Raw genomic sequence first — 14599 nt, forward strand, 5'->3', positions numbered from 1 at the left:
TCCCTAGATGCAAACTTCTGCCTAAAAGTGCAACTCTGACCATAGCAAACCGCTGCCTCACACCTCCCAAGGCTCCCCAAGGCTCTCAGGAGAAAGGCCTGCTTCCCACGTGCCCTGAGGGGCTTCCGCAGGGCTTATCTCCCTCCCTCCTACACTCCCGCCCATATGCCAGCCTCCCGCTCTGCTCTCCTTACCTCTCCTTCCTCGCTGTGGTCCCTCTGCTGAAGCAGAAGGTTAGGAAGAGGCAACCTGGTGGGCGTGATCTGTTCCTTACAAAGTTCCAGGACACATGCGCAGAACAGTTCCTAAAGCCCTGTGCACCGGGAGCCGGAGAGTGGGTGTTCCAATTCTTCTCGCGAGAACTGGAACGAGTTTTCTATTGGCCTAGACCTGACCTCTGGCTGAGCATGTGGGAGATACAAAAGACCATTGCCATTGACCTGGGGGTACTGTGTTCTCTCTCACAGGAGTCTTCTCTCAAGCCGCAGTGTATCTTTTCTCCTACTCTTACTTGGCCCAAATTCGCTTTGCAGAGCATGTTTCTTTTCCTACCTTTAAGAAACGTAAAACCTTGCGACTACCTTTTGTGCTTGTTTTATCCAAGGCAGTAAGAACCTAGAAACCACCTCCAGGAGGAGACCCCAGCACCCCAGAACCTGGTTACAGTGCTTGCCGGTTCTCTCCCCCTCCCAACCTTCCAGGCCTTTGTATTCCCATCATCTGATCCCATCAAATTGAGGAATACACCCCAGGTACGAAATAAACACTGACTTGGCTGCAGCTCTCCTCTGCCTCCACTCAAACCTACCTCCTTGTGGAACGCCCGGGACCATCTCACCTGCACCTCCCCTTCCCCAGTCCACAATTCACATTTCTCTGTTTCACCTGCAATTTTCACTCTAGGGCAATGACACAATGTCCACGCCAGAGCTGGTGATGTAGCATGGAGCCTCAGTCCCCAGAGCCGATGGGACTCCTCAGGCTCTCAGGAGGCTTTCACGTCCCAAATCCCACCACTCTTTCCTTCCTTATGTTGCTTAGGGTGGGCTCAGGTGATCCCCCTGCCTCAACCTGAGTAGTAGCTGGGACCACAGGCATGTGCCGTGCCCCTGCCTGGTTTCTGAAGAGCTGAGAACTGAGGCTCCAAAGGAAGGGTCCCTTTGGAATTCAGATTTTACAGCCACTTTGGATCTTTACACACGGTTAGTGAGGGAGGACTTCCTAGCCTCCAGGTATGGCTGGGGATGGCACTGGAGCTGCAGGGGTGCTTGGGCCTGGCCCTCACCCCCAACTCCCCTGGCCCTGGGCCCTGCCTTAGGTGTTCAGGCATCCCAAGGCCTTTCCTGCTGGCCTGAGAGCCATAGTTTCCTAGGTGAGATGAGATGATCGCTTAATTCCCACAGCACAGACATGTGGAAAGACGAGGCAAGTGGAAGGTTTTCAGGCAAGAGGGGTGTTTGTCTTGGGACACCATGTGGCTTTGGCTCACGAGTGAGTAATGTTCAATGGCCCTTCAGGCTCTCTGGGCATTATTGGTCACCCACATAGGATTGAAAGGCCCCAGGCCACTCAGGGTGACAAGGAGCGGAGGTGGGGGTCTTGGGCACGCAGGTCAGCTGTGTGTGTTGCACACTCTGCACTGGCTCTTACGCTCCACATGCTCCAAGCATCAGTCCTCAGAAGGTCGCTCTGAGCTGGCTGCCACGACAACCTGTTTATGATCGACGAAGCTGAGGCCCAAGTTACACGCTTGGGGAGGGGGAAGCTGTGTTGGTGGTGGAAGTCACTCGGTATTTTCCCGTCAGGAGGCCAGGCTGCAATGCTCCCACGCTCCACAATTTATAAACCAGCTGGAGCCCAAAGAATAGTTGCCAACTGGATGGCACAGGGCCAAGCAGGTGGCCCACGTGAGCAAGTGATGGCTTGTGCCCCGTCTACGAGAGGCCATTCCTCAGCTGGCTACTGTCACATTTGAATGTGACCTGATGTGTGGCTAGGTTTTAGGGCTTTAAAGAGAAGCCTGTACTTTTTTTTTTTTTTTTTTTGAGACATAATCTTGCTAAGTTTCCCAGGGTGACCGATGTTCCAACCCTGGCCTCCCGAGTAGCTTGGATCACAGCTGTATGCCAAAAAGTAGTTTCTAAAAATACCGCTTTGTGGAACACCTCTGAAGGCCAGATGCGACCCCCAGTTTGCAATCCCATCTCCAGAACAAAGAAGCCGGACACCCAGAATTATTATACAATTCTATATTTAGCGACTCGTTTACAGAATGGGTTCCTTTTTTTTTAAAATTTTAAACAAAGTTCATCAATCTTTCATAGAAACAGTTTTGTGGATTTATTTATTTATTTATTTATTTAACCGTTGCAGGACGTGAACCAGACAAAGGTGTTCACGGGTCCACCAGCTTTAAGTATAACAGGATTTCTGTGTTCAAAAGACTAGACTAAGTGCTTGATCAAATCCCGTCACACTAAAGCCTAAGTGAGTTCTCGAAGAATCGCAGTTTGCATGGAAGCCTGGATTTGAACACTTGTGTTGGTTTCAAGAGTACAAAGTGGTGTGTTTCCCCCATGGGTGTCTAATTGCAACAGGGTGCTAGTAGCTAAAAGGAGATGTTTCATTTGTTCCAGACTGGGCTACTCTGAAAATTGGTCACTGTTTCCTATTGTCACAATATAAAAATACCTTCATCTGGATAAAAATGTCTACAGTGGAAAACTCTTCAATGCATAGCCTGGGTGTATGGAAAAGGAGGTCCTCCTTCAGGGCATGTTGGATGTTGACTGTTTGGTGTGGAGACTGCAGCCTGGCTGGGTGCATGAGAGTTGAGATTTCTGGAACAGTCCCTTGCTGGTCACGGGGTTTTGCCTGTGTGGTTCCAAATGTTTATGGCATCCATCTCACTCTGTCCCTCTCCCCCTGACACATTATGGTCACCTTTTCATTTTCCTTCTGGGGTGCCACCCAATTCACCCTTCCCACAGAATTTGAAAAAAGAAGTAAAAACTAGAGCGGTCCAACAACCAATATGGTGCCCTCTCTCCCTAGAAGCTCTGACGAAGATGCTGGAGGAGGCGGTCCTCAGATTGGGGAGTTGAGTCTCTGCTCCCAGAAGCCCATGTGTTGGAAAGGAAGGTGAGCGTGGACATGGGGACAGTCCAGACTTTCATGTAGACTTGGGAGCTGCAGACGACACCTTCCGGCGATACCACCAAGGTCAAACTTAAGACAAAGATGGCAAAAAGAGGAGTTGGGGTTTTCTGGTTTGATGAGTCTACTTTTTGGCGCTGGTTGCTGAGCTTCAGTGCTTGTGGGGTGACCAACACTGTCACTTTCTCCAAACGTAGGAGGGAAGATGGCAGCTGCAGTCATCTCTGGAATGCCTGTGCTCATCCCAGTGGGGAAGCTTCCTGGGGTGGCCATGACTCAGGTTGGGAAATGGGGTCACTCTGGCCCCGGCGTGACTCTGACATTGGCCCCCACACTCGGCTGTCCTAGGTCTTGTCTGCAGATGGACAAGGTGGATGTCTGACCCCTGTGCCCACAGCTTTCTGACTCGGGGAGTGTGAGCAGTTCGCGTTGCACTGTGTTGCATCTCCTATGGGACGGCTGGGCCGCATCTCTGCAACAGTGACCACAGCACAGGGCAGTCTGGGTTCTCAAGGTTGCAGACAGACCACCAGAATGGAACACATCCTCAACAGCATCGAGGTTTTATTTAGAGTCTTTTGGACTTTTCTCCTTTCGGCACGGTTTCTAGAAGGGCAGTAGCAATGCACTGTGTCTCACAGACGGGTGTGGGGAAAAACCGTGGTTCGAAGGGTATCTAAATTTGGTCAGTCTTACAGTGTTTTATGATGGCTTTGAACAATTATCTTCTTTTAATCTCATCTAGTGGCAAAAAAAAACAACAAAAAAACGACACAACTTCAGTGTATACTTTGCAACAGTTGTGACAGCATCCTGATTTCATAACTCTGTAATATCAAAACAGCATTAGCTGGGAATAAATTCCAAAGGATCCTTTATTAAAATATCTAAAAGAGGTCTATAAATATTTCTTTATTTCTCTAAAAGAGTTTGGAGTTTTGGGGTGAAAATGTGGTGCCATTTTGCTCCTGCCTCCTGCGGAGGGGCACAGGTGGGGAGGAGGGCAGGATTCCTGGGCCCCTGGGCAGGGGCTGCCGAAGGAAGGGGTGATGCATCTGCCTCACCTGCGCACTCACAGCTTCATAGCACTAGGGTTACAACAAAAAACGTAAACGGCATAACATTGCTGTCCACATTCGGACGGGGCATTCTGTCCAGGAGAGTGGGTGGCGGAGGGTGGTGGTCATGGGTGTGCCCTGGCCCCTCACCCCACCCTCAGAACTCCCACTCCAGGGCCTCCTCCCGGTTGGCAGCCCTCTCCAGTCGGTAGATGATGCTGTTCAGGTTGGCCATCTTCTCATGCCGCCGCTGCAGATTGGGGTTCACCTTGGCGCTGGGGTGCAAGGCCCCGGCCGTGTCAGCAGGGGGGCTGGCACTCGGCACTTTGGCAGGGGGGGCGCCGGGCAGGGATGGGGAGATGGGAGCCGAGGAAGAGGGGACAGGTGACACAGACATCAGGAGACCAGGTGAGGATGCTGCAGAGGGTGAGTTCAGAGTCACCTCCAGGCTGCAGCGTGAGGACTCTGAGGCCGACTTAAAACTTAGAGGGTCCGAGTGCAGCCGCTCCCTGGCCTCATTCTCCTGGGCGGGGTGAAGTGAGGCGCAGTCTGGGGTGGGCCCCCCTGGAAGGAGGGGCCCTGTGGCGGCCTCTGGGAGCTCTTCACTACTCGGGAGGCCAGGATGCTCCTCTTTGGGAGGCCCTTGGCCTTTGTCCAGCTCCCCTAAGTCCTGGGGCTGGCCGGCCACTTCCTCCTCCGCATCCTCCTCAGTCTGTTCCTGCTTGATCTGCACGTGGACCCTGTCCGGGGCAGCCAGGGCTGTGCCACCATCTTCACAGCCCTCCTGTGGCTCCAGCTCCTTCACAGTGGGCTTCTGATCCTCAGCCTCCGAGTCTGGGCTCTGTGGGGTGGGGTCCGGGTGGGAGTGGCCTGGCGGCAGGACACCAGGACCCCCACTGGGGTCGAGGTCTGGCTCATCCTGGGTTCCCTCCACCAACATCTCCCGGCGCATCCGGGACCTGGGGCAAAGATGGTGGTGAGCCTAGGGCTGGAGGGGGACCCCACGGACCCTGGGAGCCTGGACTCAGTACTCTTGGGTGGCACTGACTGTACCCCTGCCCCAGATGACTCCCTAACCTGGGCTATGTGCAGAGCAGTTCATACAAATGTGTTGGTCCTTCAACCTCTTAGTTCAAGCCTATGAAATGGACTTAGGGGCCCTGGGGGCCCTGGGTGGGGTGGGGTCTTGGAGGTGCCCACCAGTCCGCCTGCCCACGGGTGCCCTGTGCCCACCTGTAGTTGTGGAACCAGTTGATGACCGTGTTGGTCTTGAGGTTGAGCTGGAAGGACAGCAGCTCAATGGTCTGTTGTGAGGGGTAGGGCTCCAGCTGGTAGGCCTTCCGCAGCGCCTCCTTCTCCTCAGGCGCTAGCACCACTCGGGGCTTCTTGATCTGTAGGAGGCTCAGGTCCTGCGGCTGCAGGCTGGGGCTGGGGCACTCAGAGCGCGCAGCCGGGGACTCACTGTCGGAGCCCGTGCTGATCAGGCCATAGCGGCGCTTCAGGTAGGCTGTGTGGGGAGGGAGCAAGGCCGGGAGGGGCTGTTGGCACCAGCACCAGCTCCCTGGGCATAGCAGGAGCCCGAGCGGGTGCTCCCGTGGCCATGCCAACCCTCACTCGTTGCCCACATTCTCCCAGCCCCTCCACCTGCAGCTCTGCTCCTGGCTCTGAGTGCCAACCTGTGCTGAGGGCTTGGCAGGGTGCCTCGCCTATAGGAAACGCTCAAACCAAGGGTGGTCTATGTCATCCTCTCAACTGTCAGAGGAGCCCCTGGGTTTCACAGCAGTCTTTGGTAGGAAGAGGGGAGATGGGCATTAAGTGAACCCAAATTATCAAAATTTGGGGCAAAAAAAGCACTGCTATGGGTTGGATCTGGATTGTCCCCCTAAAGCCCATGGGGGATTTTTGAGGCAGGGTCTTGCTATATAGCACATGCTGGCCTCGAACTCATGATTCACTGACCTCAGACCCCTCACTGCTGAGATTCTGGGCATGTACTACCATACCCCGATAAAGCCCAGTGTGTTAAAGACTTGGTTGCTGACTAGGCACTATTGGCAGGTGAGGAAACTTTAAGGGGGAGGTTTTCAGGGGGTACCCTTGGAGGGACTATGGAGCTCTGGTTGCTTCCTTTCCTATTTGCTGGTCAGTGCTTCCTTTCTATGTTGGGTAGAGGGTGGGTAATCTGCAGAGGGTGACTGTATAATGCAGTTGAGGCAGAGGAGGGAAGCACTGAGTGTTTGGTGAAGTATGAAGATGAAGGTGGCAAGAGACCATGGAGCAACAGCCTGGTGTGGTGGCACATGCCTGAAATCCCAGCATTCTGGGAGGCTGAGGCAGGAAGATCAAAAGTTCAAACCCAGCCTGGGCAATTAGTGACTAAGACCTTGTCTCAAAATGAAAAATTTTTAAAAAGGCTGGGAATGTAGCTCAGTGCAAAGGCCCTGGGTTCAATTCCCCTGAAAGTCTGTGGAGCAGCCATGGTGTATGAAAAGATACGAAGAGATGGGACATTGGACTTTTGTGGCAGATGCACCTACTTTAATTGTGCTCAGTTGCATTGTTCTTTGGGATTGCTAGTTCATGTGGTCTCGTACCAGGCCGAGACTGGGTTTATCTAGACTCAAGGGGAAACTGAGGCCAGCCCAGAGTCCAGCACTGGGCCCTTTCCTGTCCAGCTCTTACCTTTCTTCTCCAGCTTCTTCATGTCCCTCAGCTTCTCCACATTATGGGGGTCGCTGAGCCACAGCTGCATGCGGACAAAGGGCTCCCTCCCCTTCAGGCTCAGCTTGTGCCAGGGTTTGGGCCGAGAAAGCAGGTCAGACACGGAGCCTTGTGTCAGGCCCAGGATGCTCTCTCCAAACAGCCGCTGCCCTAGGGATGGGGACAGGGAGCAGCCTGTTACCCCAGGCTGGGCAGAGAAACCGCTCCCCAGTGGGACAAGGGACAGGCCAGAGATGCAGAACTGAGCTGAGATGCTCCACTAACTCAGAAGGGACAGCCAGGGATGTGGGGGTCCCGCACCCAATGGGAACCTGATGAGGGCCTTCTCGAAAAAGCGATTTGGGGGTAGGATAGACAGCAACTGACAAAAATGCTTTTAGTTTCTTTAAAAAAATTTTTTTTGGTACAGGGAATCCAACTCAGGACCTTGCGCTTGTGAGGCAGGTGGTGGCACCACTGAGCTAAATCCCTGGCCCCCTTTTTTTTTTCCAAATGCTTTTTCAATTTAAGAGGTTCCTCACTCCTAAGGGGCTCCCTGAAGCCTGGAAACTTCATGTATACACACTCATTATTATCTTGTTAGATGATATCTAACAGATTCTATCAAAATTTTAATGTATACATCCTTTGATGCAGCAATTCCACTGCCTGGGATTGATCCTAAAGCAATGCTTGCCCAAGGGCACAAAGATGTGTACAGACTTTTCTTTTTCAGTGCTGGAGAGCAAACCCATGGCCTTGCACATGCTAGGCAACTGCTCTACCAGTGGGCTCTGCCTCCGGCCCCTAAATATTTTTTTTTTTTTGTACCGGGGATGGAACTTGGGTCTTTGGGCTTGCGAGGCAGGTGGAGGAACCACTGAGCTAAATCCCCAGCCCTGTTTTATTTTATTTAATTAATTAATTTATTTTTGGTGCTGAGGATCTAACTTGGGACCTTGCACTTTAGAGGTAGGTGGTGGCACCACTGAGCTAAATCCCTGGCTATTGTTTTTTTTTGGTACAAGGATTGAACTTGGGACCTTGTGCTTGTGAGGCAGGCGGGGGAACCACTGAGCTAAATCCCTGACCCCTCCCCTGGCTATTTTTAAAGGTAGCAAGAAATTGAAAACAACAAAAATGGCTAGCATTTGGGTTAAAAAGTATGGCACATCTACAGCTGGAAAAAAAATGAGGGATAGAATCATTCTAATGTGGAAGGGCATCCACAAAATAGTGTTCATTTTTCAAGAGCAAGATAATACATATATCATTGCATCTATAGAGAAAAAAGAAGAGGAGGAGTTAGGTGTATATACATTCTCGTTCATGTTCAGAAAGTGTCAAGGATATATGAAAACTGTAATGTGGTTAAGACGGCTGGGGGATTTATTTACTTGCTTTTTTTTATTCCCTGTAGTGTGCTTGGGATGAAATCCAGGGCCTGGTGCATCTTAGGCAAGCGTTCTAACAGTGAGCTACATCCCTAGCTTACATTAGTTACAACTTATTTTTTCTGTACAGTTTGGTATTTTTTTATTTTTAAATTTTATTTTTTTGTTTATTTAATATAAGGTCTCACTATGTAGTTCAAGCTGGCCTTGAACTCGAGGTGATCCTCCAGGTCTCAGCCTCCCGAGTGCTGGGATCACAGGCATGCACCACCATGCCCAGTGAACATGTATTATTTTTATAATATAAATTATAGGGAAAATAGAGGCCTTGCATGCCTCCCTTTGAGAGAGGGGCCTAACCTGCATCTGGAACTCAGAGGAATTTGTGACTGAAAAAAAAAGACATAGCCCTGTAGCAGATTTCTCTGCATGTCCCCATAGAACAAATATTTCAGCACTGGGATTTTGAGAGCTGTGGGGTGAGAGGTCCAGCCTTCACCTTCCTTTTGTCCCATTACAGGGACCGTGGTCAGGGTCAGAGTGAGAGGCCTCACACAGACCCCAGATGCTGAGGGCTGGACCAGAGGGCGCCTTTTCTGAGACAAGAGGAGCCACCCAGGGCCGGAGGCAACGTGCCTGGTCCCCACCACCTTGTACCTAGGTTGTTGTCCGTGAGGACTTCCTTGACCCTCTTGGTGATGGAGTAGGTGTCCAGCTCTGGGGACATGGCCACAATCTCCTGGATGCCCCCTGTGGCCTGGCTGCCCGAGTACATCTTCCCGCCCAGCGTGGAGCCAGAACGGCCCTCTGGCTGCTGGTTCTCCTTGCTGCTCTCCAGCGCCAGGCTCAGGGGCTCCTGGGAGTTCTTCTCAGGCTCTGTGGGGCTCGGGGGTGGTGATGGTGAGGACCTGGGCTCCGTGGGACTGGCTGTGGGCCACACAAAGGAGAAAGCAGTCACTGCCACCTGGCAGGGGTGCACCCAGGTTGGGCAGGTGGCTGGTTAGAGCGGAGAGTTGGCACCAACCCATTCTGCCACCGCCATGGTGACATCCCAGGAAGGGACCATCTGAGGGCTCTCACAAGGGCTCCAAGTGTCTGTCCATGAGCCACTTATTAGCCACAAAGGGCGGACAGCCACTTTCAGCAGTGCTCCCAGTGGATGCCACCCAATCACGCATCACAAGATGCAGCAACCATCTGTGCTTCCTGATTGAAGCACCCAAAAGGACACGGTGCCACAGGCCCTGGGTTCAATCCCCAGAGCTATGGGAAGTAAAAAAGAAGTAAAAGTTGGGAAACAGGGAGACAGGATGGTCCAAATTTTAAAATGGAAAGTGGGTACTAGTGATTCTGAATCTGATCCTGGAAAGGAAAAAAATTATATATATGTAATTTTTTACACTGTAATTTCTAATAATATACATATATAAAGGACGCTATTAGGGTGGCTATAGATGATAGGTTGTGCAATACTGTTGGATCATGGCACATTTCCATGTTTCTTGGGAAATACCGATGGCCTTTATATCCTCATTCAACCAACCACTGATCAATTTTATTATTTTATTTTTTTGGTACTGGGGATCGAACTCGGTACCTTGCGCTTGCGAGACAGGGACCTGAATCACTGAGCTAAATCCCCGGCCCCCACGGATCAATTTTAAAAAATTGTGTCAATCGAGTGTGATGGTGCACGCCTTTAATCCCAGCACTCGAGAGGCTGAGGCAGGAGGATGACCACGAGTTCAAGGCCAGCCTGGGCTACCTAGCTAGATGCTGTCTCAAAACAACAACCACAAAATTGTGTCTATACTGGACAGGTACAGACTTTTTTCTTATCACCATCCCATAAACGATACAGTACAACAACTATTTACCTAGCATTTACCTTGTGTGAGGAGATATGAGTCACCTAGAGGTGATCTAAAGTAACAGGAGGAGGGGTCAGGTCACAGGAAGCAGGACATGAGGACCCCAGCATCTGTGCACTTTGGTGTCCCTGCGACCACAGAACCTGAGGGAAGCTGCACTTGCTGAGCACTAGGGGTGAAGGGACGTGACGTGGCCAGCCAGTTCCTCAGTGCCGCAAAAGGAACAGGAGGTGAATGCGGGTGTGGTGAACAGGTAGTCTGTTGTTCTGATTTTACTCTTCAGTCCAGTGAAAAGTTAAACAACAAAAGGAAGTTGGTGATGATCTGCAAGATCAACCAACGGAAATTAACTAAGTAAATACGGCAAAGCCCAGGCTGCCCTTCCCCACCTCCAGGCGGCACAGCCCTCTCTGTCACACAGGCTTGCAGACCTAAGACAACAAAGGTGTGTGCTCTTGTCTGTGTGTGTCACCAGTGATGTCCACACTGTCACCTGAGACTTGGGTTTTTGTCTCTTGACGTTAGCTTTCTTGCCTGCCATTCTGTCACTACACACCCTGCCAAGGTGGGCTCATTTCTGTGAATCTAAAACATGGTTTTTTTCCATGGACTGATTCCTACTTCATAGGTCGGGAAACTGAAGCTAGGCGCAGGTCCCGGGCCCTGGGTCTTTCCCTTCCAGGTCTCAGCAGGTAGGTCCTGGCCTCTCCTGTAACCAGGTGGCCTCACCTGAGTTCGGGGCCTGGCTGGGCGGCTCACCAGGGCCGCCACACAACCGGCTGCAGCTCATCAGAGCAGGAGACAGCTTGCCCCTGCCCTCCAACGACTCCCTCCAGTTCTGAGACTTTGGGCAGCTTTCTGGCTCAGTTTCCTCAGCTCTGAAAAGCTCAGTCTCCCCCCACCCAGCCCCCGCCATCATTAAGAATGGGAAGTGCCGGGGATTTAGCTCAGTGGTTCTGCCACCTGCTTCGCCAGTGCAAGGACCCGAGTTTGATCCCCGGTACCAAAAAAAAGAAAAAAAATAAATAAAAGAATGGGGAACGGGGGCCCTGGTCCCTGTGCTAAGAAGGAGCCTAAGGCTGTACAATGGATATTTAGGGAAAAGAGCTGGGGTCCATCTCCAAAGCCAGGCAAAATATTTTCTCTAAGCGCTCTGGGCACCCTGGCGCCCCCTAGAGGCACAAAACCAGGGCTCCATGAGGCAGACAGGAGGTGGAAGCGTCCCTCTGGTTGAGGAAAAAATGAAAGGGGCGTGGGCAGGCAGTGGGACCAGAGCCAGGGCAGTAAGGAGAGACAGAGGGACACCCACGGGGCGTACAGCCAGACACAGCGCCACCGCCCGGCGCGGGGGTCTCTGAGGTCCCAGGAGGCTGGACTCACCCTGGGAGGCGCTGGGCTGCTGGCCCACGGCCTGGCCGAGCTGGTCTGAGAGCCACAGCTGCATGCGGATGAAGGGCTCCCGCCCCTTCTGCGTCAGCTTGCTCCATGGCTTCGGCCGGGACAGCATGTCGCTCACGCTGCCCTGCGACAGGCCCAGCACCTGGGATGGCAGGACAAGCAGGGTAGGTAAGCAGGCCCCGGGCCTTGGCTTTCAAGTGTCCCTCACACCTCAGGAGCCTGCCACGTGCTGCACTGCATCCCCAACCCCAGTGCCTGTCCGACAGTGGAGAGCCCCCCGGGGTCCTCCCCCAGGAAGCTGTTCCTCTGCTATGGGCAAAAGTGACGTTTTAATAAATTGTAGCAGAAAGCTGGGCACAGCGGCACATGCCTAATTCTAGTGCTCTGAGAGGCCGAGGCAGGAGGATCACAAGGTCGAGCCCATATGTGCAGTGCCCCGACCAGTCCGAACGCACTGGACACCCCTGCGCCGGGGCCCCTTAGCCCTTAGCGGCTGTTCCCCGCTCCCCACCTTCTCGCCGAAGATGCGCTGGCAGATGCCGTTCTTGGCCAGCTTCTCCTTGACCTGGCGCGTGAGCTCCAGCGTGTCCACCTCGCGGTACATGTACAGCTCGTACTGCTCGGGCGTGAGCGGAGGCACGGTGGGCTTGAGCGCGCGCGGCACGTAGGCCGGGTAGTAGGCCAGCCGCCCGCCGCCCGCCTCGGCACCCTCGGCCTTGAGCTCGCCGGCCCGGGCCGCCTCGTCCTCCGCCGCTGCCGCCTCATCCTCGGGGGCCGCGGGGGCCTCGTCGGCGCGGGGCCAGGCGCGCCCGTTGGGCTGGCCGGAGTAGCCGGAGGAGGACGAGGACAGCGAGGGCGACACGGAGGCGTAGGGGCGGCTGAGCAGGCCGCGGTCCGAGGCCCAGTGGTGGTCGAAGTAGCCGGCGTCGCCGATCTCGGACTTGACCTTGCGGATGATGCTCTGCACGAAGGCGGCGGGGGACAGCACCGTGAGAGGCGTTGGCGCGGCGCCGCCCCCGCCCACGCCGTCCTCCTGCTTGACGAAGGCGGGCGCTCCGTTCTGGCTCCCAGCCGCCAGCGAGGGCCGCAGGTCGGGGGGCGACGGGGGCACCGAGCGGCCACGGGGCCCGGCCTCCATCTCCAGCAGGGCCTGCTGCTGGGCCTGCATCTCGCGGCGCGCCTGCTCCAGGATGTTCTTGATGGCATCCTCCGAGGTGCTGGCGGACGCCGTGCTGTTGGCCACACTCGGGGGCGCCGCCGAGTTCTTGGGCTCACCTGTGGGGCGATGACAGGGCGGTGGGGGCCCATCCTCAGGGCAAAGAGGTTCTCGGCCTATAGTCCCGGCACTCAGGGAGGTTGAGGCAGGAGGCTTGCCAGAGTTCAAGGCCAAGTTCAAGGCCAGAGTTCAAGGTGATACAGTGAGTTCAAGTCCAGCCTGAACTACTTAGTGAGACCCTGTCACAAACAAACAAACCCCAAACAAACAAACAAACAAACAATTGGGGATTAAGGAAATTATAGTTCATCTGCATGGCAGAGGCATATCTTTTACATATGCTATGATGTCACTATGTAAACGTTCAAAGACAAGAAAGACTGTAATACATAACAGATGCTCCTTGTTTTACAGCAAAATAATGGCACAAACCCAATGCACATGGGTAGAAGAATGGATAATAAATAATGGCATGGCTAGACAGTGGAATGGTATACAGCAGGGAAAAAGGAAACCACCCTGCAAAACTACCATGAGCAATAGTGAAGATGGCACATGGTCATGATGAACATGTCTTCTATAAAGCTCCAAAGAAGCAAAATAAACAATGTGTGACTCAGTGAGGAATTTTTTTTTTTTTTTTTTTTTTAACAAATAGCAAACACAAAGGAATGAAAAACATTTAGGATGACGGTATCTCTGGGAGAGCAGACAGGTTTGGCATGGAGGAGGCAAAAGCCAGAAGAGTGAAGACCTCGGGAGTTTTCTAAATCCTGGGTGGGGCTATAGGCTCCCAGAGGTGTGCTCTCTGTTACACGAATGAATGAACAAATGAACACATAAACACATGAGCAGAAGGCCATGCAGGGAGCTACCATGGCAGTGTCACCACCCAAGGACAGATGGATCTGTGCCTGAGGAAGGAAAACTGCAGAGCAGCCCGTCCTCCTGGGTCCCCCACCCCTGCATGGGTCAGTCAGGTCAGCCTCTGTGCAGTTTCCATCCTGGGGGAGTTCCCCACAGACCCATTAAAATGTTTATGGTTTTCCAACTGAAACAGCGATGGAACATTATTTAGTCATAAAAAGGAACGCAGCACTGATCCACGCTACAACCTAGAATAACTCTAAAAACAAGGGAGAGAAGCTGACACAAAAGACCATCTGATTTAGGCAGGGAAATGAAATCAGGTTGAAAATTAGGGGCTGCCAGGGGCTGGGAAGGGGGTTAGGGAGTGACTGCTCATGGGATAGGGGTCTTTTTGGGGTGAGAGAGTGTTCTGGAATTAAGAAATGATGACTGGGGCCGGGGATGTAGCTCAGTGGTTCCACAGCCTGCCTTGCAAGGGCAAGGACTGGAGTTCGATCCCCGGTACCAAAAAAAAAAAAAAGAAAGAAATGATGACTGCATAACACCACGACTGTACTCAATATCACTGAATTGCAGATTTTAAATTTTTTTGGTACCGGCGATCAAACTCGGGTCCTTGCACTTGTGCAGCAGGCGGCGAAACCATTGAGCTAAATCCCCGGCCCATGTCTTTGCTTTTTTTGAGACAGGGTCTTGCTATGTTGCCCAGGCTGGCCTCAAACTTGTGGCAATCCTCCTGCCTCAGCCTCCTGAGTGCTGGGATTACAGGTGTGCACCATCACACCTGGGTATAAAATTGTTAACTTCAACCAGGCACAGTAGCATATGCTTATAATCTCCATACTTGGGAGGCTGAGGTGGGAGGGTCACAAGTTTGAGTCCTACCTGGGCAAGTCCATGAACCCTTATCTCAGAAAGAAAAAATAAAAAGCCACA

The 14599-nt window shown here is 52.8% G+C and overlaps 1 protein-coding gene across 23 annotated transcripts in view; it reads right to left on the reverse strand.

Annotated features, from left to right (window-relative positions):
- Positions 1-2233: 2233 nt before the first annotated feature.
- Cux2 (cut like homeobox 2) overlaps positions 2234-14599 on the reverse strand; it is a 236897-nt gene continuing 224531 nt past the window's right edge. For 22 of the 23 annotated variants that reach the window (XM_087198186.1, XM_087198184.1, XM_021257477.2 and 19 more), the window contains 6 exons: positions 12089-12852; positions 11560-11719; positions 8966-9235; positions 6897-7085; positions 5448-5721; positions 2234-5173 (listed from right to left, as the gene is read on the reverse strand). In XM_087198186.1, coding sequence (XP_087054312.1) covers positions 4372-5173; positions 5448-5721; positions 6897-7085; positions 8966-9235; positions 11560-11719; positions 12089-12852 — 2459 coding nt within the window. In that variant the 3' untranslated portion in view covers positions 2234-4371. The remainder of the gene's footprint in view (positions 5174-5447; positions 5722-6896; positions 7086-8965; positions 9236-11559; positions 11720-12088; positions 12853-14599) is intronic. The other variant, XM_087198176.1, reaches the window with a different exon arrangement.

This window comes from Heterocephalus glaber, unplaced genomic scaffold, assembly GCF_053883595.1.
Source record: "Heterocephalus glaber isolate CG9 unplaced genomic scaffold, H.glaber_assembly_v1.0 deba00001687, whole genome shotgun sequence".
In the NCBI taxonomy this organism is placed as follows: domain Eukaryota; kingdom Metazoa; phylum Chordata; class Mammalia; order Rodentia; family Bathyergidae; genus Heterocephalus; species Heterocephalus glaber.